Source organism: Suncus etruscus, chromosome 3 (genome assembly GCF_024139225.1).
Source record: "Suncus etruscus isolate mSunEtr1 chromosome 3, mSunEtr1.pri.cur, whole genome shotgun sequence".
Lineage (NCBI taxonomy): Eukaryota > Metazoa > Chordata > Mammalia > Eulipotyphla > Soricidae > Suncus > Suncus etruscus.
Genome location: NC_064850.1, coordinates 2,198,949 through 2,212,500, shown reverse-complemented (window position 1 = coordinate 2,212,500; position 13,552 = coordinate 2,198,949). Strand labels below are relative to the sequence as shown.

At 39.1% G+C, this 13,552-nt stretch overlaps 1 protein-coding gene across 1 annotated transcript in view; it reads left to right on the top strand.

Annotated features, from left to right (window-relative positions):
* Positions 1–4,239, top strand: part of CCDC198 (coiled-coil domain containing 198) — a 31,983-nt gene extending 27,744 nt beyond the window's left edge. The window contains exon 6 of the mRNA XM_049770244.1: positions 3,983–4,239. Within this exon, the coding sequence (XP_049626201.1) occupies positions 3,983–4,197 (215 nt within the window). The 3' untranslated portion in view covers positions 4,198–4,239. The remainder of the gene's footprint in view (positions 1–3,982) is intronic.
* The last annotated feature ends 9,313 nt before the right edge of the window (positions 4,240–13,552 follow it).

The following is a 13,552-nucleotide window of genomic DNA, read 5'->3' as shown; positions in this document are numbered from 1 at the left end:
AAAGAAAGAAAGAAAGAAAGAAAGAAAGAAAGAAAGAAAGAAAGAAAGAAAGAAAGAAAGAAAGAAAGAAAGAAAGAAAGAAAGAAAGAAAGAAAGAAAGAAAGAAAGAAAGAAAAAGAAAGAAAGAAAAAAGAGAAAGAGAGAAAGAGGGCAAGGTTATGTTGGATTCCATAATTTGCTACATGGACCATGCACTCAAGGGTCCATGTTCAAATTCTAAATCTTAAACTCCTATTTTATGTAGTATTCAATATCCTAACATATGGTCTTAATTATTAATATTTTATCATCTAATTTTCATAATGACAATTTATGTGCATTATATGTTACCAAGTGTATCTCAGTTTGGCTAAGGACATCTCATAGCTCAATGACATGCAACTCTATTGTGGAATTTGGCTAGGATATTAACTTCAGAGTTCTAAGCTGGAGTGTTTGTTTTCAGTCTATCAATGTGGAAAGTGTTTGTTTTCAGTCTATCAGTTGTGGAAAAATGAATGTTTAAAAAGACTTCATCTTTAATAGTGAGGTTGGTTATTTCTACCTTTACGCTATTTAGTTGGAAGCCATATTCTTATGCTTATGACTGACATCTTCTTGAGGTCTGGTTCCTTTGCACCGTGAATTATTTATTACTCTTCACCTCTTTTTTAATTTTTTCTTCTTGGGCCACATCCAGTGGTACTCGGGAGTTACTCCTGACTCTGTACTCAGACATTACTCCTGGCAGGTTTGAAAAAGCACATGAGAGAACAGGAATCAAACATGGGTTGGCCACTTGCGAGTCAAACGCCTTACCCACTGTGCTATCACTCTGGTCCCTACTCTGTAGATATTGTGATGCCCAGTTTGTCTACAACTTATATAGGTCATTCAGCTTTTTTTTTATAGTTGCTACTGACATAATGTATGTTTTCCTGCCATTTTTGTTTCAAATTATGTGTTATTTAAGGTGAATTTTTTTTGTGGGTAATACATATTTGGGTCTTACTTTCTTAGATGCAGTCTAGGGGTTGGAATATGACTCCCATGCAAGATCCTGTGTTATATAGCACAAGCACCCTCTACATAATTCTGCCCTCCAATACTGCATGTGACCCCAGCACTGTTTGGACATGAGCCCTAAAAAAATAATATGATGGGAGGTGGTAGAATGTTTACCTCTGGGCCCGGAGAGATAGCACATCGGTGTTTGCCTTGCAAGCAGCCGATCCAGGACCCAAGGTTGTTGGTTCAAATCCCGGTGTCCCATAGGGTCCCCCGTGCCTGCCAGGAGCTATTTCTGAGCAGACAGCCAGGAGGAACCCCTGAGCACCGCTAGGTGTGACCCCAAAACAAAAACAAAACAAAACAAAAGAATGTTTACCTCTTACACTTGAGGCCCTAATTTTAATTTTGGATTCTATAAGAATAAAAAATATACATAAAATAGTCTTTCCCCCCAGTTCTTTTAAATAGGGATATCATTAAATTAAATTTCATATTTAATTTAAATATCAAATTTTACACGATATAACACAGACTGCCCTCTGCACGACCTGTTGACTCTGCCATTGCACTAAGCATACATACAACTGAACAGTCATGCTCCTTAACTTATTCCCATCTTTAATTTATTATTCTGCTAAAAATAATTTCACTTTATAGAGGTGGAATGTAGTGAGCATTATGGGTATATATGAGTGGTCTTCTAGTTCTGGTTATTAGGATTCCATTGTACCCAAGTCTTCTTATTATGCTATAGTTGCCCACTCTTGTTCCCTCTTTTGGAGGATAAAATGAGTTTTAGGAATCTAGTTAACCTTGTTTTTTTTGTCCTTTAGAAAATAAAATTAACCATTTACCTCACAGATATTTTACATATGTTTATTTGAAAATTACTCAAAACGCAGAGGGATGTATAATTGCCACAAAACAGGAATAAAGAATAATGAATAAAGCATTGTATGTTATGATATAAGTTTTATGTGGGGTTATTAATAATTCAAATTTTGACTCTGCAAGTCCCTGAGTTGTCACCTGTTTGTGTGGTTCCTGCCCTCTCCTGGTCTAAGGGATCAGAGAACATTTTGTCCAAAATGGCATCGTGCTTGGGGCTGAAGAGACAGTACAGATAGAGCTAAATGTGCTTGTATATCATGAAGCTGAGATCAAGACTCTGGTTTGAACCCAAGCACTGTATATGGTCCCCAAGTACTGACAGCAGTGGCCTCTGACCACTGAACCAGGAGGTCACTGAGCATTGCAACTGTGCCCTCTCTCCAACCAAAATATGACAAAAGTTCTTTGGTTGGGTTCCAAAAGTATGTTTACATAGTGGAAGCTGCATGAGAACAGGTTTTTTGTCTGCTTTTGTTCCTACAATCATTCCTTGTATACCATAGTATCTCAACAAACATTAGCTCGATATTTTTGTATATTAGTTTCTTTTTTAATATTAAAAATATATGGGGCCAGAGCAGTGGCGCAAGCAGTAAGGCGCTGCCTTGCCCGCACTAGCCTAGGATGAACCACAGTTTGATCCCCTGGTGTCCCATATGGTCCTCCAAACCAGGAGCGATTTCTGAGCACAGAGCCAGGAGTAACCCCTGAGCGTCACTGGCTGTGGCCCAAAAACCAAACAAACAAAATTACAGATATATTCCAGTTATCAAACACCTGCTAACCCATTTCCATACCCCTCACAATGAATAAGGGACCAAAGAGATATTACAGTGCTTAAGCCTGACCCTGGTTCAATCCCAGCATCCTGAGGTTTGGCCCTGGAACCCCTGGGCACTACCGAAGTGACTCAAGTAATCTGGGCAGGTAGGATTCGAGAAGCATCAGCTTCTCTCACATTGAATTACCTGCCTGGTGGAATTACCTCCCAAGAATAACTGGGAGGGACTCCAAGGCCTCCCAAGTACAGCTTGGAAGTTCCAAAGACAAAACAGGAATAAAGGAATAAAGCATTGTATATTATGATGCAAGTTTTATGTGGGGTATTAATGATTCTAATATGGATTAGAGCTATCTAAAATGTAAATGCCATACAGATGTATGTAATTTGCATGAAGGAGAGAGTACATGAGCAGGAGAGGAGAAAGGAGACAGCTGTGGAAGGTGGACAAAAAGGGAAGAAAAAAGTGAGATGTTCTTGAGTTAAAAAGAATCTGAGACAAGAAAATAATGTCCATGCATGATTCTATAAAGCCATGCATTATTATAAGCTAGATTCTCAAAGTAAAAACAAAACAAAACATCTAAAAAGGATCTTATTCAAGAAGCTATGGATATTGAAAAGGATATATTAAAATTTTTCATTATAAATACATTTCTTTTGTAATGATTAATTTTTATCATCAAAGCTAGATTTCCTTTATTATAATTATATGTGCTCAAGTAGAAAATTTGCCTATTAATAAATTAGCGATGGTATAATTTTATGTGTGTGGGTATATATTGAATTACATTTCAAGTGGAAATATATTTGTAATATATTTGTAAAACAATACCAATATTGTAAAATATGTTCATGGGTTGGGGTATTTTGGCATAATCAGAAATTTGGGGGCTTTTTTGTGTAGCTATAAAAACATATTGAATGCTTGCAAAGACTATTTGGAATCCTTTTACATATTAATTCACACACATATGGAGCTGGAGCTATGTACAATAGGGAGGGCAGGAATTCTCCTTACATATGGCCAACCTAGGTTTGATCCACAGTTTCCTATATGTCTCAATGAGTTCCACCAGGAGTAATTTCTTTAATGCAGAGCCAGGCTTAAGGCCTGAACACTACCAGGTATGGTCCAAAAAAACAAAACAAAAAAAAGAATTGCACACATATATGTCTATTTTAACATATATTTAGCTATACATAATGTTAAAAGAACACCAAACCAGTTACTGTGTCCATAAACACTAAGAATTAAGGCAACTGCATCATTGTTAGAGAATATATTGAATGATATGAACTTTCTAATTCTGGGGGCAGGAAATTCACAGAATGCAGAAAAAAATGATTCTCCCTGGAAAACAGGCAAACTGGAAACATGGTTCCGTGAACAAGAGGCTCGTGGGCAGCTACTGTGGGACAGTTCGAGCTCTGACTCAGACGAATTGGACAAAGATGAAAAACAACCACAAGCACTGGTAAGGACCAGAACAGAGAAGATCCAACTTTTTGATGATTTCTATGACAGAGACTAAGAATGCTCTTAGCTAACCGAGGTCCAGAGCGTGTTGAAAAATCCTGGCTTTTCCGTAACTCTTCAAGTTAGCGTATGAACGGTTCTGAGAAAACTCATTCACTCTTCTGAGAACACTCATTCAATTTCCATCTTGAGGTTTAGGATCATTGTGTGTGACATCTGTTGTCGATTATGTGCATCAATAACTGCCTGAAAACACAGTAGAACCTTGACTCTCTCACTCTGAGTAGCTGAGCCCATCTGGGCCTTGCTTTTTGCCTTTCTCTCTCAAGTGTTTCTGGAGAGTCAGCTTGGACTGGAGTCCTATGGAAGCTCCTTTGGAACACACAGCAGAAACTCACCCCTCTCCATTAGTTTCACAATCTCTTGGTTTCCAAGTATCAGAGTCTCTGATTTTTCTATCAGGGCAGTGAATTTGCTGTGATATCAACCCAATATTTCCAATGGTAAACATCTCAAAAGATGTAAACAGAAACTGCCAAGCTTTTAAAGGTTCATGCTGGGGGCCAGAGCAATTGCACAGAGGGTAGAGAATTTGCCTTGAATGTAGTCGACCAAGGTTCGATCCTCAGCATCCGACAAAAAGAGTCCTAAGTGATACAAAAAATTCTAGGAATTTAGAGAAACCATGATAAAAGAAAAACACAGATACCCTTTTAAATTTTCTAAATAAAGTCATTTTTTAAAGAAACAGAGATTTAAAAAACTTCCCTTTTTTTAAAATACTTGGTATTTAATTTTAATTAAATGTAATAAATTAAATAAAATATTTAATATTTAAAAACGTTTTTAAATTTTTAAATAAAAATAGAAAATAACTTTAAAAGAAACAGAATGAGGCTGGAGAGATAGCATGAAGGTAAGGAGTTTGCCTTGCATGCAGAAGGACGGTGGTTCAAATCCTGACATCCCATATGGTTCCCCAAGCCTGCCAGGAGCGATTTCTGAACAGAGAGCTAGGAGTAACCCCTGAGCGCTGCCAAATGTGACCCAAAAACCAAAAAAAGAAAGAAAAGAAACAGAATGATTTACCACCCAAATTTTGAATTCAGCATATTCAGACTGTTTATTGTAAAGATAAAAAGTTAGGATTATCCATGGTCATTTCTAAGTCCATTTCTTCATTAGAAGAACTCTTCTGCGACCAGAGTGATAGCATAGCAGTAGGGCATTTGATATGGTCCCCAAAGCTAGCTAGGAGCAATTTCTGAGTGCAGAGCCAGGAGTAACCCCTGAACCCCAGGTATGGCCTAAAAATCAAAAGAAGAAGAAAGAATTTGAAAAAAAGAGGAGGAAGAGGAGGAGGCAGAGGAGGAGGAGGTAGAGAAGAGGAGGAGGTGGCGGAGGAGGTGGCGGAGGAGGAGGAGGAGGCAGCGGAGGAGGAGGCAGCGGAAGAGGAGGGGGAGGAGAAGGAGGAGGAGGAGGAGGAGGAGAAGGAGGAAGAAGAGAACTCTTCTTTGGATCTGAGAACAAGTGCAGGGAGTATGACATTTGTCTTGCATGTAGGAGCCCAGTTTTATCCCTGGCACCGCTTCTGATTCTCAAGCACTAAAAAGGGTCCCTTCTGAGTAGAGCCAGAAATTGTTCCTAGCACCACTGTGTGGGGGCCAAATCACCTGCCTGCCCTCCACAAAATAATATATGTAAATTTTACTTTGTCTATGGTAGGTAAGAAGGATATTTCTTACAAAGAAATGTATCCATTGTTTGACCAGTCAGACTTCCTAAAGAAGCGACATTACTTTTGATTTTTTTGTTTGGAGTCCATACTCTCTGCTGCTCTGGGATTACGTCTGGTGCCGCTCAGTGGACTATACAGGATAACAACTCCCAGCCCTAAAGAGAACAAGATGTAGTCATTTCTCCAAACTGTATTTGGAGAATATTTTTAGTTTTGTTTTGTTGGGTTTTTTTTTTTTTGGGGGGGGGGGGTCACTACTGTGGTGATCAGGGATTACTCCTAGCTCTGCGCTCAGAAATTGCTCCTGGCAGGCATGGGAGACCATAGAGGATACTGGGATTCAAACCACAGTCCATCCTGGATCGGCTACATGTAAGGCAAATGCCCTACCGCTGTGCTATCTCTCCAGCCCCCAAATTCTATTTGTGACTTAAAATTTGCCAACAGCCCTTTGATTCAGCTCAATGGGCTGCAATCCACAACTATATGCAACTTGGATCATGTCTCACTTCTATGCCATTTCCTGCTTTCTAACATGCATTTTGTACAACACTTTAATAAAAGTTTATTGGAAACTTTGATTTTAATATTAAATGTCTGTTGAATTTGTTCATGAATATGTTAATTTATTGATTAGGAAGGCACTGCTTCTTTCCAGGTTTTTACTTGCCCAACTTTTATTTAAATTATTTCCCAAGAGCTTTAGACCACATACAGCAAAGAAAAAGGAAAATTTCCCAAAGCTCTTGGTACTTATACATCTAAATTGAGGACAAAGGCAAGCATTGCCCTTGAACACTGAAAGTAGACACATATGCTGATAAGGATGGCAGAGCTCAGAAATTTTTCCAGAACTCTGTAAGAGTTTGTTAGCTACAAAAGAAGATTAATCCTAATGTTTGTTCTGTTTGAGTTTGAGTCTATATACAAATCTCACTCAACAATGAATTCAAGATTTTATTTTATTTATTTTTGGGGGGATTCCACACCCAGTGAAGCTCAGGGGTTATTCCTGGCTATGCACTCAGAAATTGCGCCTGGCTTGGGATCCGACCATAAGGGATGCCAGGGATCGAACCCAGGTCCGTCCTGGGTCAACTACTTGGAAGGCAAATGCCCTACCACTGTGCCATCACTCCAGCCCCTGAATTCAAGATTTTAAAGTGATCCCACTCCCAATGATGATAGTGCTAGTAATGTACACTGGCCATTTATTATGTGCAAGCACTCTTCAAATGCTTTACTTATTTAATCCTCACAATTTTTGCTTTCATATTACCATCCACCCATTTAACAGATGAGAAAACTAAGACAGAAAAAGATTAAGAACTGCTCATTAGAGAAATCATTGCTCACCAGGTGGGACTTAAGAACTACAAGAGCTCCTTCCTTCTCACCATAATTTTATTTTTATTATCATCTTATTTTTTGTTTGGGCCAACCCAATAATGCCCAGGGGTTACTTCTAGTCTGCACTCAAGAATTACTACTCAGGATACCATATTGGGTGCCAGATAAGCCACATGTTAGACAGATGCTCTACCCGATGTACAATTGCTCTCTATAATTTAATTGCATCCCACCAGCTATATTATGTGTTATTCTGTCTGTATTTCCTTTTCATTATGTAAGTTTTGCTTTCATTAATGTATAGGGATGATATACTGTACTGGAAGGGGCAGGTATTGTAAAATAAAAATCCACGAGCGGTAAGACCAGGCCCCTGTTTCTAACCCCTTGGGTGGATGGGTAGCAGCAAGAAATAAATTTAAGCCAGTCCAATACTCCCCAAAGCATTGTACAAATTTCCCCCCCACCTCCCACGTTGTACAAATTCAATGTGATTCCTCTAAAGATACCCGTGACATTCTTCAAAGAAGTGGATCAAACGCTTCTGAAATTTATTTGGAACAATAAACATCTTCGAATAGCTAAAGCACTCTTTGGGAAAAGAAATATGGGAGACATTATTTTCCCCAAATTTAAACTGTATTGCAAAGCAATAGTTATCAAAACAGCATGGTATTGGAATAAAGACAGACCTTCAGGTCAGTGGAATAGGCTTAAGTGCTCAGAGAATGTTCCTCAGACATACAACTACCAAATTTTTGATAAAGGAGAAAGAAATTCTAAATGGAGCAAGAAAAGCCTCTTTAACAGGTGGTGTTGGCACAACTGTTTAGCCACTTGCAAAAAAAAGCGAACTCGGACCCCCAGCTAACACCACGTACGAAGGTAAAATTCAAATGGATTAAAGATTTTGATATCAGACCTGAAACCATAAAGTATATAGAACAACATGTAGGTAAAACACTCCATGATATTGAGACTAAACTTTAAGGAGGAAACTGCACTCTCCAAACAAGTGGAAGCAGAGATAAACAGATGGGAATATATTAAGCTGAGAAGCTTTTGCACCTCAAAGGATACATGAGCCACCCACTGAGTAGAAGAAACTATTCACCCAATACCCATCAAATAAGGGGCTAATCTCCAAAATATACAAGGCACTGATGGAGCTTTTCAAGAAAAAAACATCTAACCCCAAAAAATGGGGAAAAGAAATGAACAGACACTTTGATAAAGAAGAAATACAAATGGCCAAAAGGCACATGAAAAATGCTCCACATCACTAATTATCAGGGAGTTGCAAGTCAAAACAACTATGAGGTACTGTCTCATGCCACAGAGATTGGCACACATCAGGAAGAATGAGAACAAGCAGTGCTGACAAGAATGTGGAGAAATAAATGAACTCTTTTTTACGGCTGGTGGGAATGCTGTCTAGTCCAACCTTTATGGAAAGCGATATGGAGATTCCTTCAAAAACTGGAAATTGAGCTCCCATACAATCCAGCTATACCACCCCTAGGGATATACCCTAGGAACACAAGAATACAATACAAAAATCCCTTCCTCACACCTATATTCATTGCTGCACTATTTACAATAGCCAGACTCTGGAAACAACCAAGATGCCCTTCAACAGATGAATGGCTAAAAAAAAAAAAAATGGTGGTACATATATACAATTAAATATTATGCAGTCATCAGGAGAGATGAAGTCATGAAATTTTCCTATACATGGATGTACATGGAATCTATTATGCTGAGTGAAATAAGTCAGAGGGAGATAGACACAGAATAGTCTCACTCACTCATCTATGGGTTTTAAGAAAAATAAAAGACATTTTTGCAATAATTCTCAGAGACAAAGAGAGGACTGGAAGGTCCAGCTCATGACATGAAGCTCAACACAAAGAGTGGTGAGTGCAGTTAGAGAAATAACTACACTGAGAGCTATCATAAAAATGTGAATAAATGAGGGAAGTGGAAAGCCTGTCTAGAGTACAGGCAGGGGTGGGTTGAGGAGGAGGGAGATTTGGGACATTGGTGATGGAAATGTTGCACTGGTGAAAGGGGGATGTTCTTTACATGACTGAAACCCAACTACAATCATATTTGTAATCAAGGTGTTTAAATAATGATATTAATATAAAAAATTTAAGCCAGTCAGCAGATATTCATTGGAATTAGTCTGCTTTCGCCTCATGGCCTCTCTCTGCAATGTGCTTCCTCAGCCCCTGCCAAAAACCAGAACTACTTTCTTTATTCAAACCAATTCCCAATACCAGGAAGGGGAAGGTAGAGTAAGATAGAAAAGTAATTATCCAATGGGCTTTTGCATATCAAGGAAGAGGTTGCAGGGAAGAGAAAGTTGGGGAACACCTTGGTTTAGGGTTTTAGCTAGGTATTAACTTATAAGGTATGAGCTTTGTGGGAATTTTTTTTTAAGTGAGGAAGAATTTCCTTGGATTCTAATAACTTAACTTTGGGCCCCTGGTGGGATAAGCAACCCTAGAAATACTTCAAGATGGGGAAGTGTCCAGGAACAGAAGATGGGTCTAGAAATAAAATAGAATTGAGGAGCCGGAGAGATAGCATGGAGGTAAAGCGTTAGCCTTGCATGCAGAAGGTCGGTGGTTCAAATCCCGTCATTCCATATGGTCCCCTGAGCCTGTCAGGAGCGATTTCTGATCATAGAGCCAGGAGTAACTCCTGAGCGCTGCCGGATGTGACTCAAAAAAACAAAAACAAAAATAGAATTGAAAAGCAACTCCACATCCATACTCCATTCCCTACAACAGTGTTCAGTGTGATTCATGGCAAATGCTGGAGGGTGTTGGGTTCCAAAGTTGAACAAAGGTTAGACTCACTTGATAAGTATCTAGAAACAAATACCAACCAGAATTAATGGGCCCACTTATGGTAGTATTGTGTTGGATATAACTCTGACATTAGATCGGTATTTTCTTTTGAAGCTCCCAGATAATTCTAACATATAGCTAAAGTTGAAACTAGAGCGTTAACAAAATTAGTATTCTATTTTAACATAAATATCAATGTCTACCATTAAAAGCAACAGCTTCTGAGATAATTCTTCAAAAGTAAAGATGTGATGCCTAGAGCTTCACAAACAGCTGGAAAATGTCCACTTTGTAATGTTCTGAGAGATTGATTCTAATGAACCAATCCTTCAGTTAATCTCCAATTTGTTCAGGGATAGCACAGGGCCATTGGTAAACACAGCTGCTGCTAGTGAAAACCATAAAATTGAGCCTGGAGGTAAAGCTGTCAGTTGCTTTGTTTTTTCAACTAAAATTCTCCTCCACTTTGGAAAGAAAAAAAGGCTTGTCTATGGCCAAATGTATGCTCTCTTTGTAAAAAAAAATAATATATATATATACCTGTATATATATACATATATATATTTCCTCTTCCTCTGGATTTTTCATGAGAAAGACAAATGTCTTTTTTAATGTAACTTTTGACATGTGCTTTTCTCATTATTTTTCATAAAGAGAGCCATTTTCCTCATCTTTTAGTTTGATGATAATTTTTTATTACTCTGCCAGGGTTTATTTAATGATGAGTCCTACAGGAGTGTTTCTAACATTGTCTGCTAAACAACTCATGTTTTCTGCTTGCAGAAGTCTTTAAAAACGGAAAATAAAATGCCAGCTCCTTTTGCCAATCCTTTCCATTCTACAATAGCATACTGGTCTCCAAATTATAACTAACATTAACTATTTCCTGCCTCCAACAAACAATAAAATAATGCTTTTCATAGTACTGCAAAGCCTCACTCACATAGAACATGGTAAGGAGAACTTGGGAGATTGTGCTAATGGAACCATTAGAAAAGGAAAGGACATAAAAATTTAAATTATATCTCATTTCAAAGAAATGCCACTTTATTCAAGTATAAAGTAAACAAAACATATTTTATATGAAAAGTAATTTCATTTATATTATTCCAAGCAATCTTTGCAACTAATCCTGGCTGTGAATTTTATGACGATGTTGTTTTTTGATTGGAAGACATACATTTTCTTTTAATTACAAGTCTTTCACAATTATTTAAGGTACATAGGACAGTGAATTAGGGCCATTCCCACCACCAGTGTTGTCCTCTCTCCACCCCTGTTTGCAGAATGCGTCCCATACCTCCCACCTTTGCCCCCTGGACTGCTAATGTAACAGGTCCCCTTTGTGTATAGCTTTAAACAAAACACATTTGAAAACTGTTCGGTGAGTGTATTTTTTAAGTCTATGTTTCCTAGTAAGTCATTAACTCATTTAACCATTCATTCAACTTTACTTCATAGTATTTTAGTATCTGTCACATACCAAGTACTATTCAAATGCTGAAAATATAGCCATAAATAAAGCAATATCCCTGGGTCCATAGAGTATATTCCAGAGAGATCATGAGCATAGTTGGAAACAACAGGATACAATTTCAAATGCTCTTAGGCATAGTTAAGTAAAGCAAAGTAGCTGAGAGGATATGCCTGGATGGAGATTCTCAACAGGCATGACGTAAGGGAAGTCAGAGGCCCATCAATCACAGCTTGAAAATGAAATAGAATTCCAGAAATAGAGTGGGTGAGAGTAATCAATACACTGGAGTACACGTAGGAGGCTGGGTTTAATTTCCAACACTGCATAAGCCTCCCAAGACCCAAACAAGGAGTTGGACACTGCCAGAGGAACCCCCTCAAAAAATAAGAAAAGTATTTCCAGATAAAAAGAGGCTAGTATATGGATGGATGGATAGATAGATAGATAGATAGATAGATAGATAGATAGATAGATAGATAGATAGATAGATGATAGATGGATGGATGGATGGATAGACAGATACATACATATATACATACATACATAGATACATAGATACATAGATAGATACATAGATAGATGATAGTAGATACATAGTACTATCTCCAGCATTGTTGCACAAAGTGGGTAAGATGTTTTCCTTGCTTCAAACAGACCTGGGTTCAATCCCAAGCATCCTCTATGGTTACCTGAGCACCATCAAGAGTAATTTTTGAGCACAACCCAGGTGTAACTCCTGCATATTGCCATTGTGGCCCAAAAACAAAAACCATAAAACAAAACAAAAATCACGGGTCATAGCTGACTGACCTAAAGTTGACCTTTCACCCAATCAAGCTTATCAGAGAAGACCTTAGTCTTTGCCTGTAGCAGGAATATCAATAACAATGTTCAGGAGAGTCTTGGCCTGGCATCTTTCCCTGAGATGTGAGCCAGAGATGCAGGAACACTGAGCTGGCAGTAAAAGAAGAAACAAGAAACCATTGTCACCCCACCACAACCGTTCTCCAGCCCTCCTCAATCTCTATGGTTTCCTGCCTGACATTTTGAGAAGACACTTGTAGTAATTTCTATCTACATCTTGGTCCCACTCCTGTTGGTTTCTGTCTCTTAAAGCCAAAGAAGCAACTCAGATCTCTTGAACAACGCCTCCTTGCCAGATGGCAACCCACCAAATATTACAGAGGGCTGCAATGGGCTGCAATGACCAGCTACCCAGAGTCATAGTGAAGCTGCGTCCCAGATCTGTGGCCAGAGAACTTGTGGAAATATCTGGACCTCAAAAGGGGGCACATATCAGAATGTATTATTTCAGAGTGCTGGATGGTAAATGTGTGACAGTAGCTCGAAATCATCACTTTGCCAATGGCACTGCTTCACCACTCATCTACAACTCTCTGCAGAGATACCAGTATGACCAAAACTCCAGGTATGCCAGTAATTGGGCTGACAGCACCAGAATTTTGGGGAGTGAATGCATATACCTTCCCCCACCTTCTCATACTTCTGAAAAGCCTCGAAGCCAAAACCATGCCCACAAAAGCTGCATTATCAGCAATAGAGCTTGGATTCCTGGACCATGAGGCTCCATGACAATCCAGGTTTTTTCTTTGTTTGGGTTTTTTTTTTTTTTGGGTGGGGGCACACCCGGCAATGCTTAGAGGTTACTCCTGGCTCTGCACTCAGAAATAGTCCCTAGCTTATGGTATTCTGGAGATGGAACCTGGGTCCTTGCCTGGTTGGCCGCATGCAAGGCAAATGCCTAACCACTATGCTATTGCTCCACCCCCGACAATCCCAGTTTTTTTTTTTGGGGGGCCACACCCGTTTGATGTTCAGGGGTTAATCCTGGCTAAGCGCTCAGAAATTGCTCCTGGCTTGGGGGGACCATATGGGACACCGGGGGATCGAGCCGTGGTCCTTCCTTGGCTAGCGCTTGCAAGGCAGACACCTTACTTCTAGCACCACCTCATCGGCCCGACAATCC